Source organism: Lampetra planeri, chromosome 54, assembly GCF_965212315.1.
Source record: "Lampetra planeri chromosome 54, kcLamPlan1.2.h2, whole genome shotgun sequence".
NCBI lineage: Eukaryota > Metazoa > Chordata > Hyperoartia > Petromyzontiformes > Petromyzontidae > Lampetra > Lampetra planeri.
Genome location: NC_136160.1, coordinates 461915 through 483042, shown reverse-complemented (window position 1 = coordinate 483042; position 21128 = coordinate 461915). Strand labels below are relative to the sequence as shown.

Genomic DNA, 21128 nt, shown 5'->3' with positions numbered 1-21128 from the left:
CCACCCCGCGTCCAATGGGAAGCGCGGCGGGCGCGCGTCACGTGGGGCCGCCGCTTCTTTACGCAAGACACGCGGACAGTGCAGACAGACAGTGCGGTCAGTCAGGGAGAGAGAGACAGCGCGCGAGAGGAGGCCGCAGGCCCCACACCGACCCCGAGACCACGACAGGTACCCACAGGGACCCCCACACGGACCCCGAGACCCCCACACGGACCCCCAGGGACCCCGACAGGTAGTCAGGTACCCACAGAGACCCCACCAGAGACACCGCCAGAGACCCCGAGAGCCTGACGCTGATACCACGACAGACCCCCGAGACGGAGACCTCCAGACCCCTGAAGTTGTAACACTCGGACCCCGCGATCCCTAAACCCCGCACTGGCATCCCTGTAGGCCCTGATAATGAGACTCGGAGCGACCCTTTAGCATCGAGACCCCGAGACGCCGAGAAACCATAACACTGAAACCCCGGGACCCCGAATGGTACCGATACCCCTGAAGCCCCCTAACACTCGCACCGGAACCTCTACAACCCCGCAGACGCCGAGGCCCCGGGACGGACGCCTTTAGAGACGCCTCGAGGAGCACGCCGCTTGGCCTGGCGCTTCGCCCCCGGCTGCCATGGCTCGGCCCTGCGGCTCCGTGGCCGGGATTTGCCGCCTCCTGCGCGGAGGAGCGCGGAGAGGCATCGCGACCCCCGGGACCCTGCGAGAGGTTCGTGTTTGACCCCCGTGACCCCCCCCCCCCGCCGCCGGCACAGGGCAGCGTTGTTGCGTGAGAGGGAGCCAGAAAGCAGGATGGGTTGTTGACTGTTGCCAAACTTTGTTTTGCTATTTCGTCCCCCATTTGCTTCTCAAGCTATGGTTACATGGATCGTGGGAGATGGTCTTCATCCAGCAGTAGAGTGACCATGTTGGTGATGTATCTCGATGGTGCTGTCGGAGACGTTATTATGAAATCTCACTGTCCTCTGGTGCCAACCTCATGGCCCAGTGGCAGCAGCCTGAGGTCGCCTGAGGCCTTGCCTGGGTAAACACGCATGCAAATAATAATAATACACCTCCATAATAGAGGGGGTTTATTGGGTTAGATTGTGTAAATATATAAATGTGTCGTTAAAACCCGCCACCACCCGACACAGCCAACTAGTAAGGGTTGTCACGTAAACAGAACGTGGCCAATTCGTCACTAGTACAGCACTAGTGTGTAGTGTATAGTGTAGTGTATAGTAGTGTAGTATGCTAGTACAGCACTAGTGTGTAGTGTATAGTAGTGTATAGTGTAGTATACTAGTCCAGCACTAGTGTGTAGTGTATAGTGTAGTGTATAGTAGTGTATAGTGTTGTATACTAGTACAGCACTAGTGTGTAGTGTATAGTAGTGTATAGTGTAGTATACTAGTCCAGCACTAGTGTGTAGTGTATAGTGTTGTATACTAGTACAGCACTAGTGTGTAGTGTATATTGTAGTCTATAGTAGTGTATAATGTAGTATACTAGTACAGCACTAACCGGTTGTGTGTTGGAGAGCCAAGCCACAACATTTACAATCTGAGCACGACGTTTCGGGTGGTGGCGGGTTTAACGACACATTTACGCGATCTAACCTAAACAACCTGTATTATGGATGATATTGGTGGCGAAAGCCTCCGTATTAAACTCAATAATAAACCTGCCTTGTGCGTGTTGGTCATTCATCCAAGCGCCGAGTGTCAGGCTCGGCAGTGCTCGCGTCTCTGATGAAACCGGGCGCACATCACCGTGATGATGCAACGAGGTTGTCATTCAAGAATGAACCCCGGGTGAGATTTGTTTAAACATCGGCAGTTGAGCCGAGACCACACAACTCTCTCTACTCGGAGAAACCCGGATTGATCACGAATTGTTTGACGATGGTGCATTGGCATTGGTGCACAAGCACACACCAACAACAACTCTGTCAGCATAAAATAACTAAATTATAGCAGGCGACGTTTTGGACAATGTTGAGTTTTAGTTTGTATTTCGCGGAGCTTCAACTCGAATTCAAAGTTGGGATATCGGCGGTTGCTGGCTTCAGCACGGCGACGTCACTGACATTTTACGAGAGGCGTCCTGGATGTGGAGTGCCGGGTGTGGAAATATTTTCCTGATCGTTAACCCGGACAGATCGGATGGGGGAGGAGACCCAGGACCAGTTTCGGATCATCACAATTGATATGTTAGCCGTGGCCAGGAGTCAAATTTGCAGTGCAGTTCGCTACCCGCTTCTCCGTGCTTGCGACTGCGATGCCACCGCATCGTTCCGATGATGAGACGCGTCAGTAAAAACGCATCCCAAATGTGTCCCCCACGTCAATGCAGTTCTACAAATCTGTCACAACATGCATCTACCGGTTTATAAGACGCATGTGTTTGTTTTTGTACAATGCAGTGTATCCTTTAACACACCTTATTTAGCACTGTATATCCTCAGTTATCGCACCATAAAACTTATTTAGTGCATCAATTATCCACATGATAGTGAAATCAAGAGGTATGAATCGTACTCTGTGGTTCTTTCGGTAAAGTCACGTCGGTATTTTATTTTTCTACCCACGTGACTTTACCGAAAGAACCAAAGACTATGGATTCCTGCAGTCACAAAAGCTTCAAATGAAGGTATGAATCGTGTTTAATTGTTCAACGTAAACACGCCGCTCTTGAACGTTGCCGATGCTCGTTCTACCGCTTGTGCTGTACCGACTGATGGGCCGGCGCAAACCTCGCCAGCCTGCACTCCTTGGTCTCCCTCCTCCCCTCCTGGCTGGCACTGCGCACGTGCGGCTAAACACCGCACACGTCCTGTTCCTCCTGGCTGCGTTTGATTCGTCATGCACCTGTGAGATTTCCGGCGATATACATCGATAGAGTGCCTCGAGAGTTGATGAAAGGCGCTTTACAAGCGTCAATTATGTATTATGGTAAAACACACTTATTCAATGCATCCTCATTTCTCGACATGAAACGCGTTATTTTATATGTTGGCGATAATTATTGGCGATATACGAAATAACTTTAGGAAGTGTAATCTCCAAAAACAAAAATACAATAAAAAAAGCACCAAAAACGCTCCGCCATAGCCCGTGCCGGCACTCTTGCTGAGTCATTTTGACGAAGGGGAAATGAGTTTCGGCTGCGGACAAAGAACTCGCGGCTGTGGTCACGGCTCAGGAGCGTCTGAACCTCGTGACGGGAGGGGCCACGGCTGGGCACGGGGGGGGGTGAGGGGCGTCCATCCAGCAGTGGATTTACCAAGGGCTGTGCACTCTAATTTATTTTGTCCGAAATGGATTCACGTCGCCCCTGCAGCCATCTCAGGCCGCCACTTCGACTCTTGAGGTTTAAAATGAAGAGTTGATAATTTTACATTATGTTGACAATTGTCTGTCCATTTCATCATAATCACCATCGTCAGCCGCGATCAATGCACTGCTGGATGAAGGCCCTCCCAAGGCGTCGCCATCTCTCATGATGTCGTAATAATCCAGCCTGCACACGTGCTAATTTGAACGTTCCATCTCCGCGACGGACGTGCTTCCGAGCGCGTCTCCGTCCAGACTAGAAGTATGATCCAAGTGTGGAGATGGAGCCAAGAGACCGGCTGCCTTGAGCTGGATTGCAACATGGCAGGACCATAAGAGACGGCGGCGGCTTGGGGAGGCCTTCATCCAGCAGTGGATTGGTCATTGCCGGCGAGAAACTTTCGAAAACGCAGGATTTGGGCTGGACACGTTGTCATCATTTCAGATGTGTCAAGTCCTTTTGTGAATCCACTGCTGGTTGGATGCCACCCCATACCGTGGCTGGGTGGTAGTCAGTGGGGAGCGGTGGCGCAGTGGTTAGAACCCTGCGCTCCGAACCCAGCGAGCCGAGTTCGATTCCTGACTGCGACCAATAGCAGTGCCGAATATGTGAACGGGTCCCTCGGCCTGGTGCGGTGGGTAAACATCACCACGAGGGAGACAAAGGCAGCCGGGCGTGGAGCTGGCCATCCACTTCCTCATCTGCCGTCCCGGCCTTCATCGGTGCTCGCCAACAGCACTTGCCCAACGGTCTCTTCAGGTTTCAGGGGCGATGGTGGTGGTGTCTTTCAACAACTCGATAGTTTGTAAATATATAACTCGTTGTTTATAATCTTTCTAATTTTATGTTGAGTTTTATGTGATGGTGCTTTGAGTGGCAGATTCGTGCCATAAAGGCGCCACGCGTGTAAACAAAACACTAACATCGACTCGTGCGTCAGTGGGTAGTTGTGTTAACAAAACAGACAAAATAGATGCATCTCATTCTCCCTCCCTAACCCTGTACCCCCCCCCTGTACCCCCCCCCCTCACCTTGTACCCCCCCCACTCTGTACCCTCCCCCACTCTGTACCCCCCCCCCCCACTCTGCACCCCCCCCCACTCTGTACCACCCCGCACTCTGTACCCTCCCCCACTCTGTACCCTCCCCCCACTCTGCAACCCCCCCCACTCTGTACCCCCCCCCACTCTGTACCCCCCCCCCCCACCCTGAACCCCCCCCACTCTGTACCCCCCCCCCACCCTGTACCCCCCCCCCACTCTGTACCCCCCCCCCCCACCCTGTACCCCCCCACTCTATACCCCCCACTTTGTACCCCCCCCGCCCACTGCACTCCCCTTTCCAGTTCTGCACTGCGGGGCCCCCCGGGCTGCGCCCCCCCATCGTGGCGGCTGCGGCGTCGCGCCTCTGCAGCTCCGTGCTGGAGTCGTACGAGCGCTTCTGCTCCCGTCCCCCCAAAGGTGCGGAGAGCGAGGGGACGCGCACGGGGGCACATTGTCCATCGCTGGGACCCCAGTAGCTGGGGATGTTCACCAGACAGAGAAGCTTGCGGCACCGTGTGGTGGTGGTGGTGGTGCCACTGCAGTGAAACACCGATGATGATGCTGAGCATAATGATACGGGGAATAATGATTATTGATAATGCCGCAGAGGATGATTATAATGTTGCTGCTGCTGAGGATCATGACGCTGATGAGGATGCTAAAGATTATAAATGTGATTGATGATGGTGCTGAGGATGGTTATAACGATGTTGCCGAGAACAATGATGGTACCCTGATTATGATGATGATAACAATGATGCTGCTCCTGCTGAGGATGGTATTTTGAAGCTGATCTTGTTTGATCCTAATTGCTGCGGATGATGATGATTATGATGACGATTACTACGCTGCTGCTGAAGCTGCTGCTGCTCATGATGATGCCGATGCTTCCGTTTCAGGGTTCGAAAAATACTTCCCGGGGGGAAACAAACCCGACGGCAAGACCAAGGCGCCGGCCAGCAAGCCCGGTACATTAGTGCCACACGTCGGAGAGATGGGACGGGGGGATGGGGGGCACTTCACAGAAAACCCCCTTTAATGCTGTCGTCACGGCGACTAATGAGCGTTATCCGTTACACAGAGGCGGAGAACAGTACCGGGCCGGCAAGGAGAGCCAAGAGCGGCAGCGGCGGCGGCGGCGGTGATGGGGGCGGCGGCGGCGGCGGTGGGAACGGTGACGGGGGCGCCGGAGGAGGAAGAAAGGGTGGAGGTCGCAAGGACGACTCGTGGTACTCTAGGGTGCAGAAGGTGAGCGCCGTTGCCACAGGAACCATGTTACCCTGGCAACAGTCTCCATAGAGACCGGCTGCCCTGGCGACAAGGCGACACAATGGCAAGTGTTTCTTTTGCTGCTCCTGCCGCCTCCTTCACGGCAACAGCTGCCAAATTTGACAAATTACTCGCCAATTAATTAGATAAATCCGCACGGTGGCATTTCCGCCCATCTGTGCAACGTCACGTGGTTGGCAAATAGCCTTGCGCCGTAACAATGATGCGAATACCAAACGTGCTCGATTATAGTGAGCATGCCCGTGACATTTTGACCCCCGTGACCCTCCGTGCGACCCCCGTGAACCCGGCAGGGCGAGTTCCCGTGGGACGACAAGGAGTTCCGCTCGTACCTGTTCCTGACCGCGGCGGCATGGGCCGGCGGCATCTACTACTTCTTCCTACGCGACGTCTACCGCGAGATCAGCTGGAAGGAGTTCCTCAACCTCTACCTCGCCAAAGGCGCCGTGAGTCGCCATGAAAACGACCCCTAGTGGAGGGGGGGGGGAAAGTCGCAACTGTGATGGTGGCGATGGTTATTGCGATGGTGGAGGAGATGGTGGTTTGCAAAGGTGGTGATTGTGGTTGTGATGGCAGCGTTGGTGGCTGTGTTGTTGGTAGTGGTGGTGGACGCGAGTCGGGATTTTGATCATTGTGATGGTTGAGACTTTGGTGGTTCTAGTGCCGATGATGAGCGATGATGGTGACAGCAATGACGTCGGTGCTAATGGTGATGTTGTGATCCACCCTGCAGGTGGAGCGGCTGGAGGTAGTGAATAAGCACTACGTGAGAGTCGTCCTGCACCCCGACCAGGCTAGTCTTGATGGGGTGAGTCGCGTGCTGAGCTGCGTCTGTGAAACTGCGTCGATTCATCGACAAGCGTCGATTCTTGACCTCGCGAGACACCTGCTGCCCCTAGAGCGCCGTGCCGGCCTTCACAGGCCCTTGTGTGGGGAGCAGCGGCGCAGCGGTTAGCGCACCTGAGTTCCATTCCTGCTCTGGGCCACCACCGGTCCTTGGCCTCCCCTAGGTCGACTCATCTTTAAATGAGTGCCTGGTGCAGTGTGTAAACATCGCCACAAGAGAGACAAAGGCGGCCGGGCGCGTGCTGTGCCGGCCTTGCCCCAATACTCGATGAAGGCTATAATGGAGCCTTTGTCTTGTGTGTGCGTACAGGCCCAGCTGTGGTTCACCATCGGCAGTGTGGACACGTTTGAGCGGAACCTGGAGACGGTGCAGCAGGAGATGGGGCTGGAGCCCGAGCAGCGCGCTTCGGTCATCTACACCACGCAGTCCGACGGGTGCCTCCCCGCCACCCCCCACTCCCCTCACCTCTCACCACACGCGTCCCCCGTGCCCCCCCGTGACCCCCCATGTCCCCCGTGACCCCCCATGTCCCCGTGACCCCCGTGACCCCTTGTGACCCCGTGCCTCCCCGTGACCCCCCATGTCCCCCGTGACCCCCTTGACCCCTTGTCTCCCCGTGTCCCCCGTGCAGCTCGTTCCTGCTCAGCATGCTGCCCACGGTGCTCATCATCGGGCTGCTGCTCTTCTCCATGCGCCGGGGCCCCATGGGTGCGCGGCGTGGGGGCCGTGGCATGGGCGGCCTCTTCAGCGTGGGGGAGACCACGGCCAAGGCAGGTCTCGCCATGCGCTCCCGGCCACGCCGCACGCCCCCTGTGCGCACCGACCAACGTCGCGCTCGACCCACGCGTCGTTACCCCCCGGCCCCGGCCCTGCTCGGCCCGAGCCGGATTCGGACAGCTTGCGAAGGCGGCATAGCCAAGTTTTTAATCCGGCAAACGGTCGGCGGAAAGCCACCCGTGCCGTAAGGTTCCCGCGGTGGCTCGGCTCTGTTGTGCCATCGAAAAAGGGGCACGACCGCGTCGGCCCCCGTCGGCAAACGGGCGAGCGAACGAACGAACGGGCGCCGTGTTGTGCTGCCCCCCTGGCGCAGGTGATGCGCGACGAGATTGACGTGACCTTCAAGGACGTGGCCGGGTGCGAGGAGGCGAAGGTGGAGATCATGGAGTTCGTCAACTTCCTGCGCCACCCCAAGCAGTACCAGGACCTGGGCGCCAAGATCCCCAAGGTGCGGCGAGGTCAGAGGTCGTGGTTCGAGGCGGCCTCCTCGATCACCCCGCCGATTATCGGTTCCATTTCTCGCAAATAGGACCGCAAGAGAAGCATTGTGGGCGAGCGTTTCTTGAGTGTGGTGAGCGAGCGTCCATAGAGGTGAGCGTGGTGAGTGAGTGTGGTTCGTTGGTGAGCACAGCGAGTGGGCGAGCGAGTGGCGAGTGAGCGTGGCGGGCGAGTGAGCGTGGCAGGTGAGCGGGCGAGTGTGTGTGTCGCAGGGAGCGATCCTGACGGGCCCGCCCGGCACGGGAAAGACGCTGCTGGCCAAGGCCACGGCGGGGGAGGCGAACGTCCCCTTCATCACCGTCAACGGCTCCGAGTTCCTCGAGATGTTCGTGGGGGTCGGCCCCGCCAGGGTGGGTGTGGGCAGCCGCACGCACCGCTCCACATACGGCAACAACAGCCACCATTCGCCACTAAGTGGGGGAGACGTCATCACGGCGCTTGTGCCGGGCTCGGTGCACTTTGAGGCCACGTGAAGTGTCGAAGGCTCGCTGGCAGGAGGTCACGGGACAGACCCAGGTGCCACGGGTTGACTGACTGAGATGCCTGGTAGATAGATGCACCACCTGTGCTTTCTACTGTGCCAACATTTTAGCCGCCCTGTGCTCTGCTCGTTGTTGTGAGCGTCTGCCCTCCATTGTTGTTGGAGGGCAGCTCCCTCCATCTGCCAAATAGCGCACTGCACGAGCCTCCTCCATCGAGGCTGATCTTGATTGCTGGTTCCAATCTTGGGCAAGTCCACTCAGCTCCATATCTTTTCTAGGTTTGCTGTCCCTCCCCACACCCCCTCACTCTTCTCTCCCCCTCTGCCCCACTCACCCTGCCGCCTCCACAGGTGCGTGACATGTTCCAGCTGGCGCGGAAGAACGCTCCGTGCATCCTCTTCATCGACGAGATCGACGCCGTCGGGCGCAAGCGCGGCCGCGGGAACTTTGGGGGCCAGAGCGAGCAGGAGAACACGCTCAACCAGCTGCTCGTGGAAATGGACGGTACTGCCGGCCCGGCCAACCCGCGGTTACAGAGCCACCGCGCGCCCCGGTCTCACCCAGCGTGCGCCTGCCCCAGCGTGCCCTGGGCCTGGCCGCGACGGTTCCCATCGTGTCAGAACGGCCGTCCTGGCGGTGTTCCCCAGAACAATGAAAACCGCGATTCAACCCCAATTTTAAATGTTCTGGCCTCGTTCCATTTAGGGCTCCTCGGCACAGGCCTGCTAAACAAATACCAGCGGCTTATAGGATGTTGTTATTGGTGAGCGCACTCCCTCAGCATTGTGAGAGTGAGGATTCATTTTACTCCGATTCGTGCGTGCGCTGTGGAATGAGTTCACGTCGTCTCTGTAGCCGCTGGAAGGCTCCACCGATGGTCGCAACGAAAATTGTAAAAAATGAGTGAGTGTTGAATCGAGCTGTGACAATTCGTGGAATCTGTCACGGCGTCTCTCCGCGTTGGGACGCAGGCTTCAACACGACCACCAACGTCGTGGTGCTGGCCGGGACGAACCGCCCCGACATCCTTGACCCCGCGCTGCTGCGGCCTGGACGCTTCGACCGGCAAATCTTTGTCGGTACGTGCGCACACGCGTGTACGCACACACGTGCATGCGTATGCACAAATACATGTACACACGCACGTACATACGCGCACGTATATGCATTCGTGCGCACGTATACACGCAATTGCACACATGCATGCGCACAAAAATACACACGCACACATGCATGCACACTAACACACAACAACAACACCCACCATTCGCCACGAAGTGGCATTGATGTCACCATGGCGCCTGTGCCAGGCCCACTTTGATACACACGCACGTACACATGGAAATGCACACAGATGCCTGCCGCTTTAATATTGTTTTACCGGGAGTCACGCAATCCGGGGAAGGGGCCTGAAGCGTGGGGGCGGGCTCGCTCGCTCGCTCGCTCGCTCACCCTGAAGGCCGCGCGGTTTCGCTGCAGGGGCCCCGGACATCAAAGGCCGCGCCTCCATCTTCAAGGTCCACCTGAAGCCGCTCAAGACGGAGCTGGCGCTCGACAAGGCCGCCATCTCCCGCAAGCTCGCCGCCCTCACGCCCGGCTTTACAGGTCAGCGGTCGGCGACGCGCCCGCCGCGTGGCGACGCAGGAAGCCGATTGGCTGTTCGCCAACGCGTGTTGGGGTCGTGTTGCCGCGTGTCGTTCGGCACGATGTCGCTGGCCACCAGTGTCCTTCGCGGGCGATAAGAGCCTTTCCCAGACTTTAGGCGTCCGGGTTCAACCTCTTGGACATGTGATGAGGAAGCCAGAGACTGAATATGAATGAATTTTCACTGAAAACATCATAGAAGCCGGGGAAGACAGCGAATTAAGTTGCACGAGCAATTAGAACAAGTTGAATGCAACTGGGAGCAGCCGTCGCAAAGTTGTTGAGTGGAAGGAAGGTCACAATCGCCGACATCTTTGAGAAAGGAAGTGGCACAGAGGGAGAGGCGGCTGGCTGCTGGGTGCTTGTGGTTTGACGTCTCGACGATTGTGGGAGCCGTAACCTTAGTTTCTGCTGTCTGACCCTGTCACCCCGTGTCCCGTGACCCCGCGACCCTGGCCGAGCAGGTGCGGACATTGCGAATGTGTGTAACGAGGCGGCGCTCATTGCGGCGCGGCACCTGAACGAGGCGATCAGCGAGAAGCACTTTGAGCAGGCCATCGAGCGGGTCATCGGAGGTGAGTAGGGTGTGTGTGTGTGTGTGCGCGCGTGTGTGTGTGCGCGCTTGTGTGTATGTTGCGTGTGTGCGTGTGTGCGTGTTTCATCGTCGTTGTCGCCAGGGCGGTGACGTGGCCCAGCGGGAGCGTGTTCGCCGCTTGGTGCAAAGGCTCACCGTTCTGATCTGGAAGCCACCCCGGTTAATACTGCGGTGTGGTATTAACCGTACAACACTACGTCTACTACGCGCCGTCTGCTTCACTCACGGTGGACGTTAAAGATCCCGTGGCGTCATTCGCAAGAGCGGGCCGCAGTTTGCCGGCGTCACGGTCCAAATTTGCCAAAATTAGTAAAACGACACCGTAAATTGCTGGATTGGCATTCGCCTGAGACGTGCCTGACCTAGCGCCTGTGACCCGTAGGGCTGGAGAAGAAGACCCAGGTGCTGCAGCCGGAGGAGAAGCGCACGGTGGCGTACCACGAGAGCGGCCACGCCGTCGCCGGGTGGTACCTGGAGCACGCCGACCCCCTCCTCAAGGTGAGTGGGAGGCAGAGTGAGGTGCACCGGCGTGGGGGGGGGGCGGTGGGCACGGGGGGGGGGGGGCATGGGTGGGTGTCGTGGTGGACAGTCAGGCAGGGGTGAATAGGACTGTTAAATACCTTTGGCGGGCAACCACACTTCAGCTGCTGGAAGATGCATTTGCGCACATGTAGACACGCACAGCAACAACAACAGGCGCAAGTTCACCGCTAGGTGGCAGTTACGTCACAGCAGCCCTTGTGCCAGGCTAGGTGCTCTATGGGGGCTATCACACGAGTGTGGAAGGTTTTCTGCTGGCAGGAGGTTACGGGACAGACGCAGGTGCCATGGGTTGACTGACCGAAATGACTGGCAGATGCCCCACCTGTGCCCCCCCTCTGCCACCTCGCTGTGTTTTAGCCGCTCGGCGCTCCGCTCGTTGTTGTGAGCACCTCTCCTCCCTCCACATACATACGTGCTTGTGTACGCGGACACATAACCATGAATGAATTGCAGGAAGTGGTAGTACAGTGGTTAGCACACTTCACGACGAACCCGGCGACCCGAGTTAAATTCCTGCTCACGACCAATATCAGTGGCAAATATTTGAACCGGTCCTGGACCTCCCCTAGGTCAATTCAACCTCAAATGAGTACCTGGTGTGATATGTAAACATTAGGGATACAAACACGGTCGGGCGTGGTGCTGGCCACCCACCTCCTCGTGTGCCATGCCGTCCTTCTGCTCACTAACAGTGTTAAAGGTTACGTCGTACCGTGCGTGTGTCTGTCTATCGCCTCCCCCCTGCCTCCGCCCCACGGCAGGTGTCCATCATCCCGCGGGGCAAGGGCTTGGGCTACGCCCAGTACCTGCCCAAGGAGCAGTACCTGTACTCGCAGGAGCAGCTCTTTGACCGCATGTGCATGACGCTGGGCGGCCGAGTGGCCGAGCAGCTCTTCTTCGGCCGGATCACGACGGGAGCGCAGGACGACCTCCGCAAGGTCACGCAGAGCGCCTACGCGCAGGTACGCGCTCGCCGCACCCCGTCACTCTGCCGCCCTCCTCCGACCTACAATGCACCACCTTTGTACTCACAATGCACTGCTGTGTTCTACCCAGTGTAATGCCCTTCTATCTACAAGTACTTCCCTTCCATCCACAATGTTCCACCCTTTTCCTGCCCACGATGCATTCGCTTTCTCCCGAGTTGTTGGCATTTACGCACAGTTGTCCGAGACGGATGCTGGGAATTTCGGGTGCCATTTGATCCAAGCATCAGCAGTTTGCTCCGTCTCGATCTAATTGTTTATCTCGTCATGGTGTCTGGTCGGTTTTGTCCGTTGCAGTCCAGCGGTGCCAGCTCGGCGCTCTCACCTCAGAGCCACCAGGCTGCTGCTCCTAGCGCTGCTCTCTTCGCTGCTGTTAACCGTGGCGCCATTGCGGAGCGCCGTTGCCGCCGCCGTTACTTCTGCCGTGAACCCTTTGTGGCGGCGCTCCCCGCTCCCCGCCGGTGCCCCCCGCCGTGCGTGTGCAGATCGTGCAGTTCGGGATGAACGAGAAAGTGGGGCAGGTGTCGTTCAAGATGCCACGGGAAGACGACATGCTGATGGAGAAGCCGTACAGCGAGGCGACGGCGCGGCTCATCGACTCGGAGGTGCGCGAGCTCATCAACAAGGCGTACGTGCGCACCATGGAGCTGCTCACCAGCAAGAAGGACGACATCGAGAAGGCGAGTCCACTGGGTCGTCCGGTCACGTCGGGTTGGGCTTCAAGGTCGGGTCGGGTCGGGCCGCCACGGTTTTCTCGGCATAACCAAGCCGCGCGGAGCGGTGAGGGGACCGCCCACGAGGCTTCCATTGGGAACCTCGGCAGAAATCTCCACGGCGTTTGCCAGCGGCCTTCAGTTGACCTCCGCTTCATCGGGTTGTCTCGCACGGCGACCCCGCACTAGTGTGCGGGGTCTCAGAGGAGTTTGTGCTTGGGTGGGCGGCTACCACCAAGCACAAAGGACAGGTTTAGTAAGAGGCGTCGTGGGCAGCAGTGGGCAGTGCTGCAACATCTATTGTTGTTCTGGACTCCCCCCCCCCCCCCCACCTTTACCAATGCGAGTGACCAGCATGGTGAAGTATGGACAAACACCCCTCACAGTCTCACAAGGCGTGGGGGAGGCTGCTTATCATCGTCCTGGTGACCAACCGTTGCTATTCAGAGCAGCAGTGTCTGACAGTTGCCGTGGCGTCTCCGTGGCTCTCTCTTCCCTCCCCCCTCTCGCTCGCTGCCTCTCTCCTTCGCCCTCTCTCCCCCCTCCCCGTCGCTCTCTCTCCCCCCTCTCCGTCGCTCTCTCTCCCCCCTCTCCGTCACTCTCTCTCCCCCCTCTCTCTCCCCCCTCTCCGTCGCCCTCTCTCCCCCCAGATCGCCCAGCGGCTCCTGGAGAAGGAGGTGCTGAACAAGGCGGACATGGTGGAGCTGCTGGGCCCTCGCCCGTTCGCCGAGAAGTCGACGTACGAGGAGTTTGTGGAGGGCACGGGCAGCCTAGAGGAGGACACCTCGCTGCCCGAGGGCCTCCGGGACTGGAACCGCGACCGGCAGCCGCCGGCTGATGGCGCCGCCGGAGAGACGGGGGGCGGCACGGACGGCGACGGGAAGCTGGTGCAGCAGCCTGTGTGATTGGGGGGTGGGGCGGTGTGGGTGGGGAGGGGGGCGTGCGATGGGTGCAGGTAACCACCCACCTCCCCCAATGTGGGGAACGTGGGGGGGGGGGGGCGGTGTCTTAGGTGCACTATTGCCACCCATGTGTGTGTGCGAGTCCTGGGTGTGAGTGTTTGCGAATTAGTGCGAGTGTGCAATTAGGTATGGGTGTGTGCGATTTGAGTCAGTATGTGTGTGCAAGTGCGTGTGTGTGAATGTGTGTGGGGGTGTGGGTCTGGGTAATGTTATGTGTGCATGTGAATAGGAACTTGCTAACAGCACTTGCCCCAAGTGCAGTCTGCCAAAGACTACATAGGGGGGTCTGTATGTGTGTGAGAGTGTGAGCATCTTTGTGGTCTGTGTGGATCTGTAAGTGTGATGGTCACCTTGTGTAGGTGCAATGTAATCAACCATGCCCCCCCCCCCCACAACCTCCAGACATACTTATTTAACATCAGAATGAGCGTGTGCGGTTGTGAGTGACCTTGGGGAGCGGGAGTATTACGGACAGCGCGCTGCGCTACGAACCCGACGATGCGAGTTCGATTCCCGCTCGTGGCCAACACCGGTGACGATTATCTGAACCGGCCCTGCGCCTCCGCTAGGTCGACTCGACTTCAAATGAGTAGCTGGTGCGGTGTGTGAACATCTCCACAAGGAAGACAAAGATGGCCGGGCGTGGTGCTGGCCACCCACCCCCTTTGTGTGCCATGCCGACCTTCACAGGTTCTCGCCAACAGCACTTGCCCCAGCAGTCTGTTCAGGCTTCATGGGGGATCTTTGTGTGACTGAACTAATTGGGACACACTTGGGCTTGAATGTACGGGATGATAATTTCACTCTGAGTGGCAGCTCACGGAACCCACGTGTGTCACGGTTATCGAGCACTCTCTGCTCCTTTTGGCTTTGTTCTAAATTCACTCGGAGTCACTTTTAGGCTGGGCCCGCCTTCCCCCACCGGCCAATCACCGGCCGTCTTCCTAGGCTATCCGATCATCACTGGCTCACCCGTGGCGTTCTACAACCCAGGGAAGTTAACGTTTCGTGTAGAGTTTTATCAGGGGAATATTTACTAATGGCGTTCTATCGTAGCGGCGGTCGCCACCGAGTTCACGCTGTGTGTATATACGGGGAGCGGCGTTGTGTCTGCGCTGTGTGTCTGCGTTCTGCGTTGCACGCCGCCGTCACACCCACGTACGCACCTAGCAGTGTCGCCGTTGAATTTTGCGCAAATAAACAAACTTGAGAAATCGCTGTGGTCTGGCCGAGTGCGTTCTTGGTTTTCGTCACGAAGGAATAGGGCCATGTAAATGAGCTACACATGAACTACACCCAGATATTAAAAATAGTTACTCAGGAGAGCCACACAAGTTTTCAGGAGGGTCCTGCTGGTACATTGGATATTTATTTAAAATTATTTTATCTTTTAATGATGTTGAGACACTTGGGAGGAAACCCGCGCGCGCGAGGGGGCAACACTCTACCCCCGTACAGATGGTGATTGGTCCCCTTGCTGTACCGCCGCCTCCTGGCGAGTCGGGGTACTGCACCTCGATCGCTAAATTGTTTTGTCCTTTGTCTGAACCCTCGCTGCTGCCTCCACACGGCTGGGTTCTCGGCAGCCAGCCGCGTGCAGCGTAGCCACCGCGTGGCGCAGTCTCCTCACGAGAGTCGGGGCTGTCGCGTGTGAAGGGAATCCAATGAAATACAAAACGAGCGTTGTGGCAGTAGTGACCGAGCTGCGATGTAGTCATAATGGCAGTGGGGTGTTCGTGTCTGAGCCGAGGGAGGCCGAGACGGACGCCGCGAGGCAGCGGAACGCAGCCTTGCCCCTTGGAGAGGGCGCGACCAGCAGCCCCCTCGATACCGGGGACGTAAAGATGCATCATCGATCGATCCATCGATTATTATTGATTCTTAAGCTCACATTACACGCGAATACTCCACACAGAAGTGGTGGATACAATATTCCTGTGCATTGCTGTCGCGTTCGCTTATCACGCGCGTATCTCTGTGTGACCTCTGTGTGACCTCTGTGTGTGTGACCTCGTGTGTGACCTCGTGTGTGATCTGTGACCTGTGTGTGTGTGACCTCTGTGTGTGTGTGACCTCTGTGTGTGATCTGTGTGTGTGACCTGTGTGTGTGATCTCTGTGTGTGTGTGATCTGTGACCTCTGTGTGTGACCTCTGTGATCTGTGTGTGACCTCTGTGTAATCTCTGTGTGACCTCTGTCTGTGTGACCTCCAGCTCGCCTCTGGTGATTGTTTATTCATGGCGCCTGCCCGCCCTGTGGAGCCGAGCTCGCAGTCCCGAGTCTCTCTGAGGCGGCTCCTGCCCAGGCTCCCCCCCCCCTCTCTCTCTCGGCAGGGGGCGAAGTTGCTCCGTGGAGCAAGTTCGCCCCAATCGAGTTGTGGGCGGGTTCTTGTCCAGATTTGGGCTGCTTTGGCCGACGCCGGGTTGACATTGCGTGGTGGATGTTTGTGTTTAGCGATGGAAACCGGGGGACAGGGGGAGAGAATGCAAACTCCTACCCAGTCGGGAATCGAACCCCGGCACCTTCTTGCACGAGTGTCAGCACTGCCGCCCATGTTGTTGTTGTTCAGTGAGCCCTGAGCTTCTGTTGTTGTTGTTCAGTGAGCCCTGCGCTATTGTTGTTGTTCAGTGAGCCCTGCTCTATTGTTGTTGTTGTTCAGTGAGCCCTGCGCTATTGTTGTTGTTGTTCAGTGAGCCCTGCGCTATTGTTGTTGTTGTTCAGTGAGCCCTGCGCTATTGTTGTTGTGGAGTGAGCCCTGCTCTATTGTTGTTGTTGTTGTTGTGGAGTGAGCCCTGCACTATTGTTGTTGTTGTTGTGGAGTGAGCCCTGCACTATTGTTGTTGTGGAGTGAGCCCTGCTCTATTGTTGTTGTTGTTGTTGAGCCCTGCGCTATTGTTGTTGTTGTTGAGTGAGCCCTGCACTATTGTTGTTGTTGTTGTGGAGTGAGCCCTGCTCTATTGTTGTTGTTGTTGTGGAGTGAGCCCTGCTCTATTGTTGTTGTTGTGGAGTGAGCCCTGCTCTATTGTTGTTGTTGTTGTGGAGTGAGCCCTGCGTTCCTGTTGTTGTTGTTGTGGAGTGAGCCCTGCGCTATTGTTGTTGTTGTTGTGGAGTGAGCCCTGCTCTATTGTTGTTGTTGTTGTGGAGTGAGCCCTGCGCTATTGTTGTTGTTGTTGGAGTGAGCCCTGCGCTATTGTTGTTGTTGTTGGAGTGAGCCCTGCGCTATTGTTGTTGTTGTTGTGGAGTGAGCCCCGCGCTATTGTTGTTGTTGTTGGAGTGAGCCCCGCGCTATTGTTGTTGTTGTTGTGGAGTGAGCCCCGCGCTATTGTTGTTGTTGTTGTGGAGTGAGCCCCGCGCTATTGTTGTTGTTGTTGTGGAGTGAGCCCCGCGCTATTGTTGTTGTTGTTGTTGTGGAGTGAGCCCCGCGCTATTGTTGTTGTTGTTGTGGAGTGAGCCCTGCGCTATTGTTGTTGTGGAGTGAGCCCCGCGCTATTGTTGTTGTGGAGTGAGCCCTGCTCTATTGTTGTTGTTGTTCAGTGCGCTCTGCTCTATTGTTGTTGTTCGCCTCGCGTCAACCCCCCCACCCACCGCGCTCCGCGCATGCGCAGTGCAGCGCGAGGAGGCGAGCTCCGCTGCTGCAGCTCCATCCCTCTCCACACATCCCCCCCCCTCGCCTCCTCCTCATCCCCCTCTCCACACATCCCTCGCCTCCTCCTCGTCGTCGTCTCCTCGTCGTCTCGGCGCGGGTGTCGCGGCGAGGGATGCGGCTCCGCGCGGCTCCTCCTGCCCGGCCCCGGCCCCGGCTCCGCGCCCGAGACGGGGGACCCCGCGCGGCTCCTCCCGCCCGCGCGTGCCCGCCGCTCCTCGCGCCCGGCCTCTCGCTCCCCTGCCCGGCCTGACCCTGCCCGGCCAGCCGCCTCGCGCCCAGCCGCACCCCCAGGGCACGCAGCCTCCACGAGACTCACCCATCCACCTCTCACCACCCCACCTGATCCACCCCCCCAGCCATTCCTCCACGAGCCTCACCCATCGCCTCTCCCACCCCCACCCCTCTCCTCTCCCACCCCTCCCATCCCGATCCACGTCTCTCCCTCACATTCTGATTCAATTTACGATCCACCCCCTGATCCACCCCCTGATCCACGGCCTCCCGCCCTCTCCCCTGGCGAGCCCCGGCGTCTCGCCGCGCCGCCCGCGAGATGCCCGCTCAGTGCGCGCCGTAGCCCGGGCCGGGAACCAACCTCGCCCGTCCGCGCTCACCCCGAGCCTCCTCCAATCACCCGGATCGGCTTCGTCCCAGACCCCCACCCCCTCCTCCACCTCAGGGCCCCGTTCCTCACCTCGCTCCGAGTCCCCTGGCCACCCCGTGCCCCCCCCCCCCCCACGGGCTCCCCGCGATGGAGGCCGCGACCCCGTGGGCCCCGCGCCTCGCGCTGCTGCTCCTGCTGCTGCTGCTGCTCCTCGGGGTGGAGGCGTCGCCCTTCAGCGTGGAGGTGAGCGCCCCCCCCCCCCCGAGTCTCCCCGAGCTCCATCCCGAGTCCAAGCCCCCCGCGTCTGGCCTGTGGCAGCAGGGGCCATCATCACCATCATCATCAGTATGCGCGCCGTGGCGTCCGTCTGGCGTGCGTTACCGGACGCCGGCGGTGGCGGAGTGCCGAGTGTGGGGTGACGAGGGGGTGTGGGGTGACGAGGGGTGACGAGGGGGTGTGGGGTGACGAGGGGTGACGAGGGGGTGTGGGGTGACGAGGGTGACGAGGGGGTGTGGGGTGACGAGGGTGCGTGGTGTGACGAGCTGTGTGTGGGGTGTTCTCTGTGTGCGCAGTGATGAGTGGTGTGTTAGGTAAGTGGTTTGTGGTACGAGGCGCGGTGTGATGTGTTGTGATGTGTGGTGATGTGTGTTGTGATGTCTGTATGATGTCGTTGGCACAGTGGGGAGCACGCGGGGTGCAACTGCCGGTCACCTCGGTCAGTTAACCCATGGCACCTGGGTCTGTGCCGTGATTTCCCTGCAGCGGCTGTGCTTGTTGATGTAGTTCGGTGTCGTGCTGCGTAGTGTGTCTCTAAGTGGTAGCGCAGTGTGGTGGTGCACGCTGTCGTCTGAGTTCTCAGCGATCCGTCCCTTTATACGCGTGTCTCTGTGTGTGTTTTTGCATGGGGAGCGGTGGTGCAGTGGTTAGTAGCTGCGCAATTGAATCCGGCGACTCAAGTTCAATCCACTGCCAACATCGGTGAGAAATATCTGAACGGGTTTTCCCCACGTGGGAGACAAAGGCGGCCAGGCGTGGTGTTGTCCACCCACCCCGTCGTGCATGGCTCCGGCCTGCATAGGTGTTTGCTAACAGCACTTGCCCCAACAGTCTGTCAAGGCTACCCGGGGTGTCTGTGTGTGTATCCAAGTGTCGCGGTGGCCGCTGCACCGCAGCTCCCCCCGTGTGTGTCTCGTGCAGTAAAGATGGCTGCTGCTTCCACATGTTCACATTAACCCGCTCATCCTCCTCCTCGTCGTCCTCGCACGGGTAACAGCGGCGCTCTGCTGAGGTTGTAAACAAAAGGCGCGGGCGCAAAGCAATCTCCATGCGGGACACGAGACCGTGGGTGGCACACGGCTCGCCGTGATGAATGGGCTGCTGTGTGTGTGGAGGTGGTGGAGAGACGAGGCGCCGACCGTGCGTGGGTGGGTGGTTGTTTGCCCCGTGGCCTGCTGACGAAAGAACGCAGCAGCATTATTAGTAGAATCATTGTCCACAGCGAGCCGCAGTGTCGCGACAACAACGCCACCAGAGCTGCTGCACTCTCCATTGCCGCAGCGAGGAACAGCCGTGGTCCCAGTAGACATCCTCAGCAGGACGTTGACCCAACGTTGGCAGCGTTTCTTGGGATCTCGCGTGCATTAGTACAACCCAGGCAAAACATGGAGAAGATATCTTGCTTGATCGCACGAGCAATCGCGTGCCACTTCTGAGTCATCCCTGTGGCTGGGACCACGCGCTCACCACCGGACCACGGCCGTGAATGGTGCCCATCGAGCAATGGTGACGACGATGATGAGATGCTCGTGGCCTTCTCAGGGGTGAGGGGTCAGGCCTGCTCAGGCTACGAGTATTTCAACTGAGACGTTCACGTTTGTACGGGCCCTGCTGCTACCCTCCTGAGACTCACCGTGGCCTGCCGACACAGACAGGGAGGGCTTCGGTCCGCGTGTGTCGTGCAGGGAATGTGTGCAGTCAAAGCTGCGATCAGCAGCCAACAAACCGCCATCAACATACACGTGGACGTCCAGTATCACAGCATGAATACAGTGCAGTATATGTGTGTGGCTGTTTGCACGCAGTATTTCCATCTCTCCATACATTAAGTTAAGGACCCTGTACTCGTTCTCTGCTAAGTGTACGTTTTCGTCTTTGTTTTGCTCACGCACCACGGATCTTCCGTGTAAAATAGCCGGGCAGTTGGCTAAACGACATCACACCTGTAACAAATAAAAATAAATTATAAATTAAAACACGAGTCAATACCGCTGTTGCCTACCTTTGTCTTTGAGGCGATCGCAGCACGCGTCTAACGACTCAAACGCGCGTCTAACGAGTCAAACGCGTGTTTTTCCAGTGAGCAACAGTAGACTTTTCAATGTCAAAGTGGAGCAAATCGAGCGATGACGTAGAGGGCTGGTTGATGAGTATAGTTTAAGCTCAGTTGTTATACGTTCAAGGTCATATTTCAAGTGTCAATAAACCCTTTAAGTAAACTACACGCCAGAGAAGCATACGGGTAATTCCATCTTCTCAATCCCCTCTTTTGTCTCAGGACAATGTGATATAGAGAGTGTGATCGTGATTCATGACGATGCTCGTGAAGTGGTTTGCGTGCCGCACGTTTACGCACAGACAGCCATCGCCCCCCCCCCTACTGCGACGGCATGGCAGGACCCTCCTGAAAACGAGTCACGAGACTCGGCGAGGCCTTCCTGGGTTAACTTGCGCAACAATTGACTAAAGACTGCTTGAACTAAAGTCACCCTACGTCAGTTTGTGTGGAGATCGCGCTGTTTACGATCGTGGTTAAATCAGTGTAACATCCTCCCATCAGGAATCGCCCAAAAATCCAAGATAAGTGTTGAGGTTGTTGTAGTATGAATAAGTTATTCATCGTACACAAAAGAAAAGTTGTATTTATTCGTTTTAAAGTGATACCCTACTATGATCTAATTGTGTTCGTGAATTATGTATATTGAATAGGTGCAGCTGTAGATCAGGTACACGTTGTGAGACTACTGTAGTATAATCTAGGAATAAAGAGTGAGAGTTAGATCGGATGCAGAGTATCATCGTTGTTTAGATCTTCCTGAGGCCCTGCAAAAACACAAATCCAAATAGCAACTGTTTAAAATGCTCGTAGCACTGTGTTGGACGAAGGAGGGGAGGCATTTTCA

At 57.4% G+C, this 21128-nt stretch overlaps 2 protein-coding genes across 3 annotated transcripts in view; both read left to right on the top strand.

Annotated features, from left to right (window-relative positions):
* Window positions 1–34: 34 nt before the first annotated feature.
* Window positions 35–14919, top strand: AFG3L2 (AFG3 like matrix AAA peptidase subunit 2). The gene is made up of 19 exons (XM_078617611.1): window positions 35–168; window positions 541–714; window positions 4669–4783; window positions 5266–5334; window positions 5448–5614; window positions 5950–6102; window positions 6390–6464; window positions 6813–6937; window positions 7135–7273; window positions 7594–7728; window positions 7991–8128; window positions 8611–8764; window positions 9232–9339; window positions 9740–9865; window positions 10369–10479; window positions 10882–10997; window positions 11804–12004; window positions 12514–12708; window positions 13392–14919. Exons 2-19 carry the CDS (start codon window positions 622–624, stop codon window positions 13644–13646), a joined length of 2475 nt encoding a protein of 824 aa, XP_078473737.1. The 5' UTR covers window positions 35–168; window positions 541–621; the 3' UTR covers window positions 13647–14919.
* Window positions 14920–18069: 3150 nt separating this feature from the next.
* Window positions 18070–21128, top strand: part of LOC144735086 (matrix metalloproteinase-16-like) — a 41920-nt gene continuing 38861 nt past the window's right edge. For both annotated transcript variants that reach the window (XM_078617492.1, XM_078617491.1), the window contains exon 1: window positions 18070–18192. In XM_078617492.1, coding sequence (XP_078473618.1) covers window positions 18097–18192 — 96 coding nt within the window. In that variant the 5' untranslated portion in view covers window positions 18070–18096. The remainder of the gene's footprint in view (window positions 18193–21128) is intronic.